The 17,349-nt window shown below is 49.3% G+C and overlaps 1 protein-coding gene across 1 annotated transcript in view; it reads right to left on the bottom strand.

Annotated features, from left to right (window-relative positions):
- Positions 1-17,349, bottom strand: part of kdm6ba (lysine (K)-specific demethylase 6B, a) — a 142,917-nt gene that overhangs the window by 10,739 nt on the left and 114,829 nt on the right. Inside the window, exons 5-20 of the mRNA XM_084042268.1 lie at positions 16,724-16,810; positions 13,386-13,502; positions 12,265-12,379; positions 11,586-11,663; positions 11,163-11,463; positions 10,595-10,672; positions 9,943-10,119; positions 9,272-9,451; positions 7,946-8,629; positions 7,121-7,519; positions 6,220-6,612; positions 2,635-5,675; positions 2,090-2,216; positions 1,399-1,504; positions 1,047-1,252; positions 74-201 (exon numbers count right to left, since the gene is read on the bottom strand). Of these exons, the coding sequence (XP_083898394.1) occupies positions 74-201; positions 1,047-1,252; positions 1,399-1,504; positions 2,090-2,216; positions 2,635-5,675; positions 6,220-6,612; positions 7,121-7,519; positions 7,946-8,629; positions 9,272-9,451; positions 9,943-10,119; positions 10,595-10,672; positions 11,163-11,463; positions 11,586-11,663; positions 12,265-12,374 (6,008 nt within the window). The 5' untranslated portion in view covers positions 12,375-12,379; positions 13,386-13,502; positions 16,724-16,810. The remainder of the gene's footprint in view (positions 1-73; positions 202-1,046; positions 1,253-1,398; positions 1,505-2,089; positions 2,217-2,634; positions 5,676-6,219; positions 6,613-7,120; positions 7,520-7,945; positions 8,630-9,271; positions 9,452-9,942; positions 10,120-10,594; positions 10,673-11,162; positions 11,464-11,585; positions 11,664-12,264; positions 12,380-13,385; positions 13,503-16,723; positions 16,811-17,349) is intronic.

Genomic DNA, 17,349 nt, shown 5'->3' with positions numbered 1-17,349 from the left:
CAAGCTCACACATGTGCATTGTGAGCTGGTGGCCTGGTTGTAAAGAAGTTTGCCTGTGGTGTCGAGTCGTTACCTGCTGCTGTCCTTGGGGACGTCCTTGTCAGAAGTGCTGGGTGGTTTCCTGTCCTTCTCCTTCTCCTTCTCCTTCTCCTTGTCCTTCTCCTCCTCATCGTCATCTTCATCGTCACTACGTTTATCCTCCTGAAGACATACATCATGCCATGTTATTTTTAGCTGCTAAACATCAAACTATACCTCCGAGGACCCCCCCCACACACACACGCCGGCCGGGCGGCAAGAATAACAGAACTACAAGCTCACAACATGATTCATTGGAAACATTGGAAACAGTAGAATGAAACTGATCTACTATTTTCGCTATTTGTCGTACGAGATCGCATATAGGACTTCCGTGGTTAACAGAGGCAGGGTCCAGGGACCACTTAAGCTCCATAAGTCGTCGCTGTCGGGCAGACACCAGCTATCAATTTATTTTTACTTTTTAATTTTCTTAAATAAATCGGTGCTATTGAACACCCTTTACGTCTGTGTGTGGGTTTTACAAATATTGAACCAATGAAAAGTATTAAAAAGCGCTTCTGACTAAACCTCCTAACTCCATTGGATCCTCAAACTGTCGGACAAACTATCTAACTCCAACTTGTGGAGTTAGGTGGTTTGTCCCCCATTGATTAGATTGACGAAGTCAGACGGAGAAAAAAAACATCTCCACATTAATGGTCAAAAACCTCCTAACTCCACTTGAGCTGTATTTGGATAAAGTGGTGATAAGATAAGGACACATTCAAGTATCTGACAATGTATAAAGTCACCATACCGACTTCGATGAGGCAGTATTGTGTTGTTCTAAAAACACTTTTTTTTTTCATTTCCTGAAAAGTTCATATTTTGGACATAGCCGGTTTCCCCATGGGTCTATGCTTAATCCCATCCATTTTTCCCTCCAAATACTCCAAATCACTGATTAGCCTATCACGCCCAGAAAAGAGACGCTAGGGTTCATGTGGTCAAATTGCATTGTTTACCTGCAGACTCTCCTGGAAGCTGGAGGCCTGGTACTGGGCGTACTTGGCGATGGTGGTGTGGGAGCGGCTGCTCTCGCATGGCCAGGCCTGACTGGTCCCGGTGGGGTCCCAGTTCTCGTCCGCGGGCTGCTGCACCTGCGTTCTGACCTCCACCGACTGCTCCGCGTTGGCGTCCACCAGGGACTTGGTGGAGAACAGGCCCAGATCTGTGTAAAACGTGAGAGGTCTTTCTTAGCTTGATGGCTACCAGAGACTAGAGCCATGAGTAACGTTGGAGAAAGAAAGGGAACAGTGCATCAATGGGACCTGGTTTTCGACATTTACTATTAGGAGTGTATGTGGGCAAACGTACTCAGTCGCAGCGATCCGGCCAGGCCTCTGATTACAGTCACAGCGTTCTTGGGGTCAGTGCAGAACTGCAGCAGCACGGGGGAGAAGGCGTCTCTCTTACTCTCCAACTGCAGAAGAAAAGGCAAACACATTGACATTAACAACATAAGACATGTCACTCGTTCCGTTTCATGTACATTAAACCAGTAGTTCTCAAATGGTGGGCCGTGAGACAAGTCCAGGTGTGCCTTGGGCTTTTGTGACAGCAACACATTATTATTGCAATATAAGAATAGAAAAGGTTATGAATTATTTAAAACTTTACTATATCTGTACTTTGTGCGCACTTGTTTCCCAATACTGAAGCAACATTATATACCCTAAATATAATTTATATATACCTATATATCTATATATATATATCTTAACCACATTTTGGTGATATTTGGGGCTTGTCATCATAAGCCACGTGTATATTAATGTCATTTTTGTAGCTTGTAGATCGGCTATGTTCGCTATAAATAGGAGTGCCTTGAGATTTTGACTTGCACCAACTTTTGATGGGACTACACTAAACCACCACAAGAGGGCAGAATGTGCCCATATAATAGTGGCATTTGGTTTCTTTTCATGGAGCTGTACATTTCCAAAACAAATAATATGAAAATCATATGGAAAGGAGTACAATGGTGTTGTGAGGTGGAGTGACTTACATAGATGCTGGGTGTGGGAGGGTTGAGTTTCTCCCTGGGAATGGGGACCTCTGTGCTCATGTCAGGCTTGACAGAGAAAGCTGGGAGCAGGAAGGACTCTTTGAACTTACCTTTAAACCTCGAACCCCTGGAACAACGGTACAGGTGTCAACAGTTGGACGCAAGACAAACTGATGTCAGTGGGAAAGCTAACTCTCTCTACTGTAGTGTGTGTGTTTACAAAACTAAATAAAACTAATGAGAAAATGTATGTGTAGTATTACTAGTATTAATACTAGACATAGGTCTAGTATTTTGGTTGGATATGAAATCTATCTTGTTAGCTGTTTCAGTTTTAACTGTGAATAAATGTATCGTATGGTTTTGTTGAGTTTTTAATCACAATATTCTTTTTCTGACCTTTTTCAATATCACCTCTGAAACTAAATTAAAACTAAGCCTTTTCAAAAACAAAATAAAAAACGATAGCAAACCTACTTTAAAAACGAAACTAATAAAAAATGCAAAACTACAATAACCTTGGTTATTAATACACTCCTACTTACTTGCAGGACCTGATGATGTCCTTGGCATCGTTCTTAATGTTTATCTCCTCCAGTGGGATTCTCTTCTCCTCGACCTCCGAGGCGATGAACGTTTCCCGGTCCCCGCTCTCCACTTTGATCAGGCGAATCTTCAGCTCCTTAGGCGGGCCGTCCGACAGCGCCCTCAGCTTCAATAAGTCTGTGGAGACTAGCGAGGAACTAGGTGACTCTTTGTCATTTTTTCCTCCAGAGGTCCTGGAGGCCCATTCGGCGTGCTCCCCTTCACTGGCTGATCCGGCGCCAGACGCCTCCTTTCGCTTCCTTTTCTCCGAGTCCGAACGAGCGCGGTCCTTCTCTCGCGCCTCCTTGCACTGGAGGTCGAGGTCGCCGAGGATCCTCCGGTCTTTCTTCTCCTTGTGGCTCTTGCCCTCCTTGTGCCGCTTGTGGCTGGAGCCCGAGGAGTTTGAGGAGGAAGAGGAGAAGGTGGAACTCTCTTCCCTCTTTTCCCTGTGCTTTTTCTTCCGCTCCTTCCTCTCTTCGTGCGTCTTGCTGCTGCTGTGGCCGTGGCTATGCTTTCTCCTCTTGTCTTTCTCCCGGTCTCTGTCCCTCTCTCTGTCCCGTTCCTTCCCTCTCTCCGTCTCGTGTCTGTCCTGCTGCCTGATGTGGGCTTTGGATTCGTCCGTGGAGCTCTTGTCGGAGAGCTGACCGAGGTTGATCTCGCAGATTCTGCCCAGCTCGGCGAGAGAAGACTCGGAGATGGTGGTCAGCTTCTGTTCCTCCTTCATCTCCATTTTATTAGGCTCTATGGAGGGGAAGTGCTCTTCTTTACCAAACCCTAACCATCTCTCCGTTTCTCTACTGTCCCTCCAGATGTCAACTTCCTCCACCTTCACCGCCTTGTGCTCCTCCCAGATGTCAGATTCCTCCACCTTCACTATCTTGTGATCCGACACGGGAGAGGGAGAAGGCTTCGGAGGCGGAAGAGCCGGACTGAATCCCGGGTGACCGGTGGACTCGGAGGTGGGGGAGGTGCTCTGCTGCTGGCGACAGATGTCGGGACCCAACGAGAGCGATGAGGAATATTTGACCCCAAGCAGTGCAGAGGCAGGGGGTCTTCCGAAAGGCCCGCCTCTGTAAGCGTACTTCTGGCTCTCCGGGACGGTAGTCTGGGACTTGAATATGCTGCTCATTCCCGTCTGGTGCAGGTGGGGTCTTTGAGGCGGCGGGGAGCAGGAGGGGGTCTCCGAATAGTATTCGTCCTCTTCTTCGTCGGCTTCGCTTTTGGCCAGATCAGTGAGGCCGTAGAGCTTCGCCAGATCACAGTGGCGGTAATTGGTGTTGGCGGATCCCATTCCCGTGTCCATGCAGTGTCTAGGGTTGATGTGGATGTTTGGAGAAACCTTGAGGCAATCGTCATCGTCCTCGTTGAGCGACGACGTCCGGCTGCACGGGGACGCCAGGGAGCCTTGGCGGCTGAGCACGGGAGGACTAGCGTGGGGATTGGATCCAAACTCCTCCTGGTTAGGCTGGTGGTGCTTGGGCGCCGGGATGAGGTCCGGGGCGCACAGATAGTTCTTGACGGGCGGGATGCTCGGGGGGAACGGGTCGAGGGACCCTTTAGCGCTGCAATACATCTCCTCTTCTTTCTTGATGGACTCGTCCAGCATCGCCATGATGTTCGCCAGACCGTCGGGGAGCAGCGTCGTCATCTCCGAGGGTTCCTCCTCGAACTGAGCGCTGTCAGACTCCCCGCCGCAGCTGCTGCCCAGGCTGCTCATGCCACCGGGCATACGCTTGTGCAGCGCGTCCCTCGGGAAAGCCTGGTACAACTTGGGGGGTTCCCTCAGCGTCGGCGCCGGGAGAGCCCCGAGACTCACCCCCGGGGTCTGCCGCCGCGGGCCGCCATTGTCTCTGTCCCCGTCTTTGGATGGCGACGGTGCGTTTTGCATTGCGTGGGGCCTGTGGTGGGGCTGGGCGGCGCTGTACGCCTGTTGGTTCATCCCTGAGGTATTGTGTGTGGATGGTGGACTCTGGGCCGCCGCTGTGCTGCCGCCGACGTTGCCCCACATCTCTCTCTGCCTCTGCTTCTCTCTGGCGTACTCAGTCTGGGGCGTGAGAGGGGGCGGACGCAGCCTCTCCACGGGGGCGGCGAGGGCAGGGCCCGGAGGACACGGCGGTACGCCGCCGCGGCTCAGCCACGGGTAAGGCGGCGAGGACTGGGTGGAAGCGGGGGGCAGAGGAGGAGGGCCTGAAGTAGTAGTAGTGCAGATGGAGGAGAGGCGAGGGGGAGGTGGGGAGGTGAGGGAGTCGCCAGAGAGCAGTCTCTCCAGACTCTCGATAGCGGTCTGCTCTTTGCCTTTAGCGCTGCTCAGCTCCTCTTTCATCTTACTCTCCATCCGCCACCTCCTCTCCTCCTCTTTTCTCTCCTGTTTCTTCTTTTCCTCCCTTTTCCGCTCCTCCTCTTGCCTCTCCCACTCTCTCCTCTTCCGCTCCTCGTCTTGCCTCTCCCACTCTCGCCTCTTCTTCTCCTCCTCTTGCCTCTCCCACTCTCGCCTCTTCTTCTCCTCCTCTTGCCTCTCCCACTCTCTCCTCTTCTTCTCCGCCTCCTGTTTCTCCCAGTCTCTCCTTTTCTTCTCCTCCTCCTGCCTCTCCCACTCTCTCCTCTTCTTCTCCGCCTCCTGCTTCTCCCACTCTCGCCTCTTCCGCTCCTCCTCTTGCCTCTCCCACTCTCTCCTCTTCCTCTCCTCCTCGTGCTCCCTCTTCTTCCTCTCCTGCTCCTTCTTCTCCAGCTCCTTCTTCTTGCGCTGCTCCTCCTGCTGACGGTCCCACTCCCTGCGCCTCCTGCGCTCCTCCTCTCTGCGTTTCCTCTCCTCCTCCTCCTCTCGCTCCCTCTTCCTGCGCTCCTCGGCCTGCATGTGGCCCTGCAGCTCGGCGTCCAGTTTGTCCAGCGCGTCCACGGTGGTCTGCTGGGAGATGGGGGCCGTCGGGGGGCCGGGGGGAGGCGCGGACGGCTGGCCACGGGAGGCAGCCTGGGCTGAGGAGGATCCGACCATGTGGTAGGGCTGTCACGGTCAGGGAAAGTTTAACCATTAATTGTCGTACGAATACTTGAGAAAAGAAATTTAACCCATTAAGACCGGGAAAGGCTCTGTGTCATTTTTAGATTTCTTTGGCTATTCAAAAATAGCAGATCTACAAGCTCAAGAGTATGTAGATCTGCTTTTTTTTTTTTATCGTGACAATTTGTGCAAATCTATAAATATATATATTTTTCAAGCGAACATTTATAAATATTTTGTTCCAGGGACCCCCAGAAGCAAAGATTTGAGTTACAAATGTTCGCTTTGAAAAATGTATATATTCAAAGATTTTTCAAAAATAGCAGATCTACAAGCTCTAGCTATAGCTATGAGCTTGTAGATCTGCTATTTTTGAATAGCCAAAACTATAAAATATGGTTAAAGTGGTTAAAATGATCGTGACACTATATTAAAAATTTTTAGCTGGGGACCCCCTGGAACCCCAGTACCCGTCCCCAAGGACCCCTTGGGATACCCGGACCCCACTTTGAGAACCACTCGTGTAACAATTGCGACAGGCTCTTACCTGGTGGTGGCCCGATCTGGACATCAAGGAGGTGGGGTTGAGGGGCGGCTGCGAGGCCGAGACGACGCTGGCGTGGTGATGAGACGCGGCCGTCAGCGTGGGACAACACGTGCTGGCGGGAGGCCTGGTGGTCGGGAGAGAGTTGGCGACTCGACTCGTGGTGATCACGCTCTCCCCCCCTGCCCTCTGGTGGTGCCCTGAGGAGAACAAGGAGGCGGGCGGCGCGGCGGGAGGGGGCCGCTCTGCGACCGCCGCTCCCCGGCCGTAGTGCGACGACGTCCTGGGAAACGACTGGTTGGACCCGGCGGGGTTGTTGGTGGGTCCCTGCTGCTGAGGTTTTGCCGGTGGTGCCAGTCGGGGAGGAAGGTGGTTGGCAGTGCCTGCTGGGGCTCCCTGATAGGTAAAGGTGGCAAGAGTTAATCCAACTAATCCATTTAAGCAATTTGAATAAAAACATTATTTTCCTTTTTTTTCTTTCAGATTTCATTTTTTGAGTGGTGCCAACCACTCCTACATTTGACTTTGTCCGTGTGTCCTTATGTCCGTCCGTATGTTTGAACACGGCTGATTGGTCAAGCTTCACGTGACACGTGACAATATGTTGTCACGTGTCACGTGACAACATATTGTCGCTGATTGCAACACAAGGATGCAACCAGTTACACTTTCAAAGGCACCACTCTCTTCACACTGGGTGTGATTTTTTTTTAATGGTAAACGTTTTTGCACAACATTGTTGTATGAGTTATTTATTGAAAAAATCTATCATTATCTTTTCACGTTGGATTCGTTGATATATTTAAAAAAAAAAGGGCTTCTCAATAAATTTGATTAACAGAAAAAGTGATGGATAGAATAATGACATAACAATACTGAGAACATGGATGGTTGCAGGCCCTACCTGATAGCCTTGCTGCAGCAGAGCGTCCAGCTGAGACGCGGGGGCCACAGAGGACACTCTCTGCCAGCTGTCCTTGTTGAGATGGGCGCTATTCACCGAGCAGCCAAGAGGGGGTGCTACGCTCACAGTGGAGACTCCAGTTTTAGCCCCACTAGCACTGCTGCTGCTGCTGCTGGCATAGCGGTTGATGGTGCAAGGAGCCTGGGAGGCAGGAAGGTTGGGGGTGATAACTGGGGTACGGGTGGGGTTCATTGGGACCAGCGGGGGGCTGACTTGGTGGTGTTGTTGGTGGTGGTGGTGGTGCTGGGAGTGGACTGGAGGAGCCCGGCTCTCCGCAACCTGATTCTGGCTCTGCTGGCCCTGAGGTAACAGCCCTGGATGTCTGTAGAGGCCTGGCTCCTGTTTGGGGAAACGAGATGACACTTCACTGCACTGACTTCAATCACTGCACTATAACATATCGTCATTGGTTCTCAACAGTGGCGTAGCCAGAACGCTAGTATAGGCTGGGCCTACGTTTTTTTGGCGTATTTTGTTACTTTTTTCCTGTTTTTTTGTTACTTTATTTCGGTTTTAGGGTTAAGGTTATGTTATTTAATTCTTATTTTTGCCAGATTTTACCAATTTATTATAAAAAAAAAAAATTAGACAAAAAACAATCGATTGGGTGGGCCAGCTTTCTATGTGGGTGGGCCGCGGCCCACCCAGGCCCACCCGTGGCTACGCCCCTGGTTCTAAATATCGGTTTTGTTGGTTAATTGCCCAGCCCTACATTGTGTGTACTGTGTGGTAGCTGGTAGTGGAGTGCTCTGTCTGTACACTCACCAGGCAGTGAGCACTGGGTCTGCCGCCAGGGAGTCTCCAGGCCACATGGGAGCTGCTGTGCTGTTGTTGCTGAGGTACTGCGGTGTTGCTGGCAGGAGGAGGAGGAGGAGGGGGAGGAGGCGGAGGGCCCTGGTGGTGCCCCAGCCCTGGGTGAGGCTGGAAGTGGCTACTGTAAGGCACGCCGCTGCTGCTGCTACTGCCGGCAGCAGGGGAGTTTGCTGGTGATGACTGGGGGTGCTGAGGGTGTTGGTCCCCCCTGGTCGGAGTAGACGGAGGAGGGGGGTGACAGGGACTCGCTTGTTGGCTGCCGGTCCCCCGAAACCCGCCGGAAGAAGAAGGAGGGGGGTGGGGGTGGCCCCTTTGGAGTTGAGCGCCGCCGCGGTGCTGCTCCGTGGCCAGGGGGCGAGCCGAAGAGGAGGCCGCCAGGGTGGGTTTGTTGGAGGAGCCGCCGCCGCCGAAGTGGTGGTGGGGGTACGAGGACGAGGAGGAGGAGGAGTTTGGGGATTGCTGGTTTGCAGCCTGAGGTTGGAATGCAGCCTTGTTGTGGGACAGGGGGGCACCGCCGCCACATCCCTGGGCGTAGCCGCCTGCTCCTCCGGGAGAGGAGGTGGGTGACGGCGTGGAGGTGGGAGGAGAGGCCTTGTTGTGGGCGTAGCCGCTGCTCATGACTAGTTTGGTGGGGTCCTGTGAGGGGGGGGGGACAAAACAGGTGTCAGGTTTCATAATGTTATATGTTGTCAGAATCCACTTTGTGCTAAAAGACTGACTTTGAGACCTGTTTCACTATGCAATGGAAGTCAATGAGGAGACTGCTATATTTTGGATTATTCATTTCTAATAAAAACAGAGCAGCTATTGAAGATATTTAGCCAATATTTGGAGTTGCATCAAAACATCAAAACCTCTACCAAAGTGAAACAATCCTGAAAATATAATTTCATCCCTAGCGAATGTTCAGGGTTTTTTTCTTTTGTTTTAGAAGTGTATAACTTTTTGTACAGCTGCTACCCTGAACAGGGCTCCCTCGTAAAATAGATCTCAATGCGATTTCAGGTGTATAAATAAAGGCAAAGAGAAAAAAAAGACAGTAATCAACTAATGTACAGAACAGAACTGGACATGAATTGGCTCTTTACTTGGACAGCTTTTCCCCCCCATCTACACTAAATCTCGTAGCCAAAAATAGCCGATCTACAAGCTCACAACGCGCTGTAGATCGGCTATGTTGGGCTAATGTCCCCCCTCACCCCAGAATATGGACGCTGGGGTTCAAGTGGTTAATCTCATCCATGTGTTTTGGCTATAAACGTAGCAGCATTGTCTTACGGTGCGGACCTGGAACTCCTGTGGCACTAGGTTCTTGCGGTCAGTGGGCTGTGGGGCCCAGGGAGGGTTGACCTTTTGGAGAGGGTTCCAGAAGGCTGGTTTAGGAGTAGGATAATGCAGCTGCTGAGGACCGGGAGCCTGGCCTGGGGCAGAGAACCTCTGCAGCCCTGGGTGGGGTACCTAGGCCACGGAGAAACAACACAAGACTTAAACTACTGCAGGATCACAAGAGACCACACACACACAGCACAGAGTTTCTCAAATACGATCTTTAGGGCTGACTGTCCACGCCGTTATTTGCAAGTGACTCGATCGGATTTGTGTATCCAGACATCGGCGAAAGTAGCCGATCTACAAGCTCACAACGCGTGTAGGTCGGCTGTTTTTGCCGAGCGACACCGTCATGTGACAGCATAAATCAGGCTTCGGTGTCCAAGTATCCAGTCCGGGACACATCATTAGAAATCTGATTTAATTCACAAAACTCTGTTTACATGTTTCTTAAGCACAAATTTAGAACAACAACATTAGATCGTTCCTGTGCTCGTCACCAGGAAACGTTGCAATCTGCTTTGCTCCCTTCTCATTTTCAGTGCTTCTGTTGCACAGACGGAAGTGCTTAGGCGGAAGCATTTGAAAAGGTTTTGTGAGCCAACAGTCTTGTTCCTTACCTGATCAGAGCTCCTCTGCCTCTTGGGGCTGGGGCAGTCTTCAGGGCCGGGGCGGGACGGCGGGGGGTGCAGGGAGGGGGCCGGGGTGTGCTGGATGACCGAGTGCTCTCCCAGCGGAGGCGCCGGCCTCTTCAGCTGACCGACGAGCATCTTCCCCTGGTAGCTGTTCCTCTGCTGCTGATGGAAGAACGGAGCAAAAATGTTAAAAGATTCAGTGGAAACACAGGTGTTCATATTGAATGCATATTAGGGCTGCAGCAGTTAAGTATCAAACTTAGCGATAGACAATCAATGAAATAATTAATTAATATCGATCCCTATTTTGGGTAAGTCTTAGGCGAAAAGTTTCCAAAAAATTTAAATACTAAACAAAAAACTTGAAAGACTATATACAACACCGTTGCACGATCAAGTATAATATAACGCTCAATCGGTTAATTGATTTGTGTCTCGAGTCTTCGATTAATCGCAAATGAATAGATAGAATAATCTCTTCGAAAATAATTGATTGTTGCAGCCCTGAATGCATTATGGTTGAAACGAACCTGTCAGCTGGGCCGCCGTGGCAGGAGTGACAGTCAGTATGGTAATACCTTTGTTAGTACAGTATGCGTGGTGAAACATGAGCGTAGCCAATTAGTGAGGGCTTTACCTGTTGCACCTGAGCCCACATCTCCTCCCCTAGTGATGGGGCGCCTCTGGGGGGGTGCTGCTCCTGGGGACCCCCGAACTGATGCAGAAACAGAGCAAGGGAAGACGAGGAAAATAAGAACAGAATACAGAGTGAGTGACAAGAACAATAAAAAAGGGTTAATTGCACTTTACTGCAGGTTAAAGCAATAGGCTGCAAGAGGCTGTGGTTTATCGTGGAGATTATCACAACTAAGCGGACCTTTTTACCAGCTCAGTGGTCTTGTGGTTAGAGTCTACACCCTGAGATTGGGAGGTCAAAGACTATGAAAGAATGGTAGTTATGGCATCCCTGCTTGGCACTCAGCATCATGGGTTGGATTGAGGGCAAGTCCCTGTGACATATTAGCCTCATATCCAGTGGGTGTACTTGATGAGATTAATCGCAATCAATTATTTTGGTCACAATAATCGTGACATGAAATTTTCATATGGTCCCCATCCCTAGTCCTAGGTGTGTGTTTTTCAAAGTATTTCATAACGGGACTCAAGGCAATGGAAGTGCAAACATCAGCGGCACTTCAGCTCACCTTCAGCAGGTGGCTGTGTCTGCCGGGGGGCAGGTGGGAGTTGGGCGCGGGGGCGCCGCCGCCCGCGTAGCCGCCGCCGCTGTGGAGTCGGAGTGCGTGTTCGTTGGACAGCGCCATGGACGAGGGTCCTTGAGGCGGCGGGTGGGACTCGTACAGCTGGCCCTGCTGCTGCTCCCACCTGTGGGGGGCCGGGGGAGGATGGGGGTGATGGGGCGGGGGTCTCAGCTGGTCCCTGGGCAGGCCCGACAGCATGACCGGAGGGAGGTCCAGCTTCTCGGCCCCTCCTCGCATCTGCATGGGTCTGGATGGGTCAAAGAAAAGACAAGATTCGTTCAGCTTTAAGCCTAAACGCCTACATCTCAAGTGCAAAGACAAACAAAATGCTCATGTTCTACTGATACTACCATGTCGCCATGGACTTACCCATTATTAACATATCTACTGGGATGGTTCAGAGGTAGGTGGGAGTGGGAGATGACCGGGCTCATTCCAGGTGAACACCTGGACAAGAGGACAGAACACACATTTAGTTGGAACATTTATCCCTTTCATTCACTCAACAGGAGTGTTGTACACTTGTACAAAAACACCGTAGATTTTAGTGTACTGGGGTGTTGTGCTCACAGTACCAGACACATATGTAAATATACTGTCGCCGTCGACAGGAACAAAAGATAACTTTTCAGGAAATAGAAAAATTACCTGTGTTCCAATTGGATAAAATGTAGTTATTATTTAGTAAACAAGCTCTTGTTAATACTTTTCATTGGTTCAATATTTATAAACCCGACAGCCAAAAAAATCTATTAAGAAAATAATAATTGTATAATAGCAATCGCTTGTAGAACAGCTATTTTGGCTATTTTTGAAGGGGAAAAAATTGCATCAACGAAGCAGGGCAGTAATTTATGAAAAAACTTGAAATATGGAGATACAAGACTTCTGTCTGACAGCGATGAAACGCATCTCTTTAAAATGTCTTTACTTTAATAAAAAAAATGTTTTATAGTTAAGGGGTTTCAAGTCGGGATGGAACCCTCCACAACAGTTTTTTCGGTGTGGTGTGAATGATGTTTGGTGTTGCCATGGGGACAGGACAAACCTGGTGGTTGGGGGGGGCCAGGCGCGGGCCCATTGTACCCTGCCGGGTCCGTCCAGAGGGAAAGACTCCCGTGTGCCACGCCCGCCAAACTGCTCCACCGCGTGATGCATCCAGCCTACAGGGAGGAGGAGGAGGAGACACACACTTAATGCACAATGAGAAAACAACGTCTTCACTTAAAGCTGCAAATCCATCACTTTCTTTAGTGAATAAAATGTTAATTTTGACCAATCTGTATGACAGAGAATGTTAGAGGTAGGGTAAGTGACATTTGGTTAAAATAAAATAAAAACTAAATTGGGAAAAGGTTAAAGCTCTGTATCGTGATTGTAATCATTGCTGTAGCGTGTTTATTCAGTAACAGGGGCCCCCCCTCGTCTCTCCAGCTCTTTAATAAACAGATACATTTTTGTTTATGTTCAGGTGAGTTGCCAATTTCTGCCAATCAGGAGAGAGTACCCATTTATCAGCTTCAATTTGACAGTATTCCAGTTCCAATTTGTCTGTTCATTTCTTTGTGCCATCACTTCCAATGTCACTTGTTAATCTGTATCCTGTGTGAGTTCTCTCTCCTGATTGGATAAAAGTGGTATCCAGACCTGAAAATACATTTTCTGCTCACTAAAGAGCTAGGGGGTAACAGGGAGACCCCTGTTACTGAACAAACACTCTGTAGCAATGAGTACTATGAGAAGATAAGAGCTATTTAACACTTACCCTACCTTTAAAGGGGTGATCATACTGTGACACGTTGCTATAGGTGCAAACATTTATGGTGCAAAACAGCATGGTGCTCATGAAGGTGGGACCCGGGTTCGAATCCCGGGTAGGACATGAAAGTTACAGATGGCAGCTTTAACTGAATTTTTTGGGAAGTGGCATGGGGCCGTTAGAACAGTGGTTCTCAAAGTGGGGTCCGGGGTGGGGGGCAGAACCCCCCCAGGGGTCCTTGGAGGGGTTCCAGGTTTTTTTTTTAACACAAATATTCTCTTCTGGGGGTCCCTGGCACAAAATGTTTTTCAGATGGAGGTCCGCAGCACAAAAACGTTTGAGAACTACTGGTTTAGAAGGCTGTGTGTGTGTGTGTGTGTGTGTGTGTGCAGAGTTGCTCCAGTACTCACCAGCCTAGCTGTGTGTGTGAAGCCCTCCACTGCAGGACAGAGGAGGCCTCACTACACCGACACGGTCTGCACCCTCTGAAGTCTTCAGCACCCAAGACACGAAAGCCTGTCCACAGGCTGGAGGAGAGAGAGGAGAGAGAGAGAGAGAGAGAGATTAAAACTTGAGGCGGCTTAACCCATTAAGACCTAAGGCTGATTAAAAAAAAAAAAACACAGTTTTCTGGAAAAAAACGTATGTCGCTACAGTGGTGTGCTCAAAACCTTTTCATTTCAAGGACCCCCAAAATGATATGTATTTGACCGCGGACTCCCATCTCAAAATATTTTGTTCTAGGGACCCCGAGAAGCAAAGATTTGAGGTAAAAATGTTCGGCATAAAAAATATATATATTCAAAGATTTGCACAATTTTTATTTTTTCCCCCCAAAAATAGCAGATCTACAAGCTCATAGCGCGGCACTCGGTGCCGCGCTATGAGCTTGTATATCTGCTATTTTTGAATAGCCAAAGAAATCTAAAACGACACAGACGCGTCCCCGGTCTTTATGGGTTAAGGCGAGAAGACGGAAGAGAACTAAGGGAGGCTGAGCGAGGAAGACAGAGATGGAGAAAAAGTCAATAAATGCCAGTGGGTTCTCCATTATATGGGGCTGGCTGGAGACTGCAGAGAGGGGAGGGCGTGGACACTATATATAGGGGCCAGGGGGGGAATAAAGCTACACTGCAAAGTTACGAGTGTCAATTTAACCACTTTTCAACCCTGGTACTTTCGGCCCTTTTTCCAGCCATGTCATTGTATTTCTTTATTCCTTTTATTTGGATCCCCCATTAGCTGCCACCACAGTTGCAGCAACTCTTCCTGGAGTCCAACACACAACAAAACATAAGATTTAGTTTTTTTTTTATGTACAAAGAGAAGTCCAGCACGATTCAGTCAGTTGAAGGTAGAAGGGCTGGTCGGTGCTCATCAGAGAGAATAATACCTGGGCACTTTAGGAGAAACTACCAAAATAAAATATACTGGAGCACTCGACTGGTCTGCACGTATTTACTATTTTGCAAGGGTGGCTCTGGGGAAGACACACGTCGAAACATCAGTAACAAAATAATAAATACGTGCCGACCAGTCGAGTGCTCCAGTATTTTATTTGCGTCTTTTTTTAAATATGCTTGTTTAAATGTTAAAAAATAAACGTGTTGTGAGCTCGTAGATTGGCGATTGCCGCTATTCCTCATTCAACCAAGTATATAGGGCTTAAGTTATTAACTATGAGTGCAAAAAGGGACAGATCCATTTGTACACTCTGTATTTCACGGTGTAGGCACCGAGCAGAACTCACAAGCGGGACTGTACAGAGAGACACCCATGTGAACCCCTTTATCTGTCCTTTTCCAACAGCCAATCTCCCAGTCAGTGGTCATAATGTGGAGAAAACTGAATTCTGTACACACTTAGGTGTGTGTGTGTCTTTTGTCTCTGGCTGCCGTGTGGTCCGTCAGTCAGTCAGTAGAGGGCGGCGTTGTGCCAAACCTGCTATCGGCTATAGTGATTATCAGGCAGCAGCCCCATATGGCCCAGTTCACCTATAGCAAGACAGAGCCGAGGTTACTGTAGTAGGCCTTTACCATAGACCTCCACATAACAGGACACAGAGACACAACTGGACACCTGCCAAGAGTGCGTCTGTGTGTGTGTGTGCGCGCGTGCATTGCGTTTCAATAGTGCTGCCAAGTGTGCAAGCTGCCCGTTTGTGTGAATCGAACGTTAAGTGTGCTGCGTTTGCGTGTACGCCCGTGAACGCACGAGAGATCGAACGTGCCTGCAATGATGCACGCATGCGCGCGTGTGTGTGTGTGTGCGTCTGAGACACTGTTGAGACACTGGCTTTAATCTCATTATGCCAGGCTAGAGAGAGGGGGAGGAGGGGGGGGCAGGAGCGACAGACGGCCTGAGCAGGATGGAGAGATAGATTAAGGAAAGGAGATGAGGGGTTGGAAGAGGACAGGGAGGCGGAGGAGGGAGGAGAGCAGGAACGGTGCCATATCAAACGCCCACACACCTTCCCACTCTCAGACACACACACATACACACACACAGGGAAGGAACAGTCGGAGAAGGAGAACAAAAAAACACACACATAAAAGAGCGTGACAGATTTGTCCCTCTACCCCTCCCGCTGAAACACCTGACACACACGCACACACATCACACACACAACCCACCCGCATGCAGAAAGACAGAAGGTGTCGCCTTCAAAAAGCACCACCCACACCCCCCACCCCCCCCGGAGAAAAAAAACAACAAAAACAAGAACAAATGGGAGTTGGAAATGAAAGGGCCCACTGCCAGCACTACCACACACACACACACACACACACACACACACACACACACACACACACACACACACACACACTGATGCATTATTAAGCCTGATTTATACTTGGTTGTGCATGGTATCTCGCACTAAAACTGTGTGAGATACAAGCTCTACAAGCTCTCCAACAGTGGTTCCCAAACCTTATAGCTCGAGACCCCAAAAGATAAAATTGATGTCTCCCCAGGACCCAAACTAGTGAAAAAAAGCCGATCTACAAGCTCTCACGACGCGTTACATTTATTAAATTCTCTTGAAATATGTATGAATTCCATTCTAATTTTAATCGACATTTAGGAAACAGAAAAAAGGGGATATTTACTCGCAACCCATAAAAAAAAATGGGTCCGACCTACTGTTTGGGAAGCACCGCTCTACAATTATACCAGATCTACAAGATCTAGATCTGCTATTTTGAGTGCGAGACACCGGCGCGCAACCACATATAAATCAGGTGTTACTCGTGTCTTGCTCAGCACAGCGCTCCACTGTCATCGCTCCTGTATTATTAGCCACGTGAGAGCTGTTCCCCCTACACACACACACACACACACACACACACACACACACACACACACACACACAGGTTCCCTGTCTGGCTATTTAAAGCCACGTATGGGGCTATTTTCGGGCGTTCCACACACTTATAGCACACTGGTATTGGATAGAAATACACCGCTGTGTGTGTGTGTATGTGTGTGTGTGTGTGTGTGTGTGTGTGTGTGTGTGTGTGTCTGTCTCCTTCCTGGTCGAAGCGATTGCTGTGTGGCACACACACACACACAACTGCTGTGTGGAGATAGGCTGGCGGGGGCGGGGGGGGTGGGTGGCGTTTAACTGTCAGGAAGGACAGTTACAATGTTCCTCAAGTTGCGCTGGCAGGTTTGCGTTGCAGGCGCGCATGCAACCGGGGGACAGACACAAGCACACACACACACACACACACACACAGATAATTACCTTTCAGAATAGCACCAAGTTATCGATTCACAGTTGTGTCTAGTCTCAGCTTTGGCTGTCGATCATCTCTCTGGGGTCTCCTCAGCCCTGTGGAGGAGAGCATGGAGAGATGACAAAGATGTCGGTTAGAACGCTGTCGAGGGAAGACGAGACACTTCTTAATCGCCCTGCGCTGAACGAGCGAGCGAGCGGCGGGGCTAATGCTTCCACACAGCCCTCAGCCATGGCTTTTCCTGGAGCTATGGAACAAGCGTTTAGCGTGAACTCCTACACTGTAACTCCCCCATGCCCCCCCCATGAGTGTATGTCTAGTTTATTATTATGTTTTTTAATTGAAATGTTCTTAATTGTACTGTATGTTCTCTCATTTTAAATGTATAATGTTATTCATCAATGCTTTCAGGCCAAGGACCCCCTAGCTGAGAGAGAGATGAAGCAGGGACCCCCTCTATATTGTATAAAATTGTGTTTCAGATAAACGTTTGCTACTCTTTTTTCCCTCTACACCTATAACTCTTTGCCAAAAATAGCCGATCTACAAGCTCACTTCTACAAGATCTGCTATTTTTGGCTAAAGTTCTCCTCAGAAAAGGAATGCATGGGTTCAAGAGGTTCAAGGTAAAAAA

Source organism: Gymnoscopelus microlampas, assembly GCF_963454915.1.
Source record: "Gymnoscopelus microlampas genome assembly, chromosome: 19".
Taxonomy (NCBI): Eukaryota; Metazoa; Chordata; class Actinopteri; order Myctophiformes; family Myctophidae; genus Gymnoscopelus; species Gymnoscopelus microlampas.
Note: the sequence above shows the minus strand (reverse complement) of the source record. Positions and strands in the feature narration are given on the sequence as shown.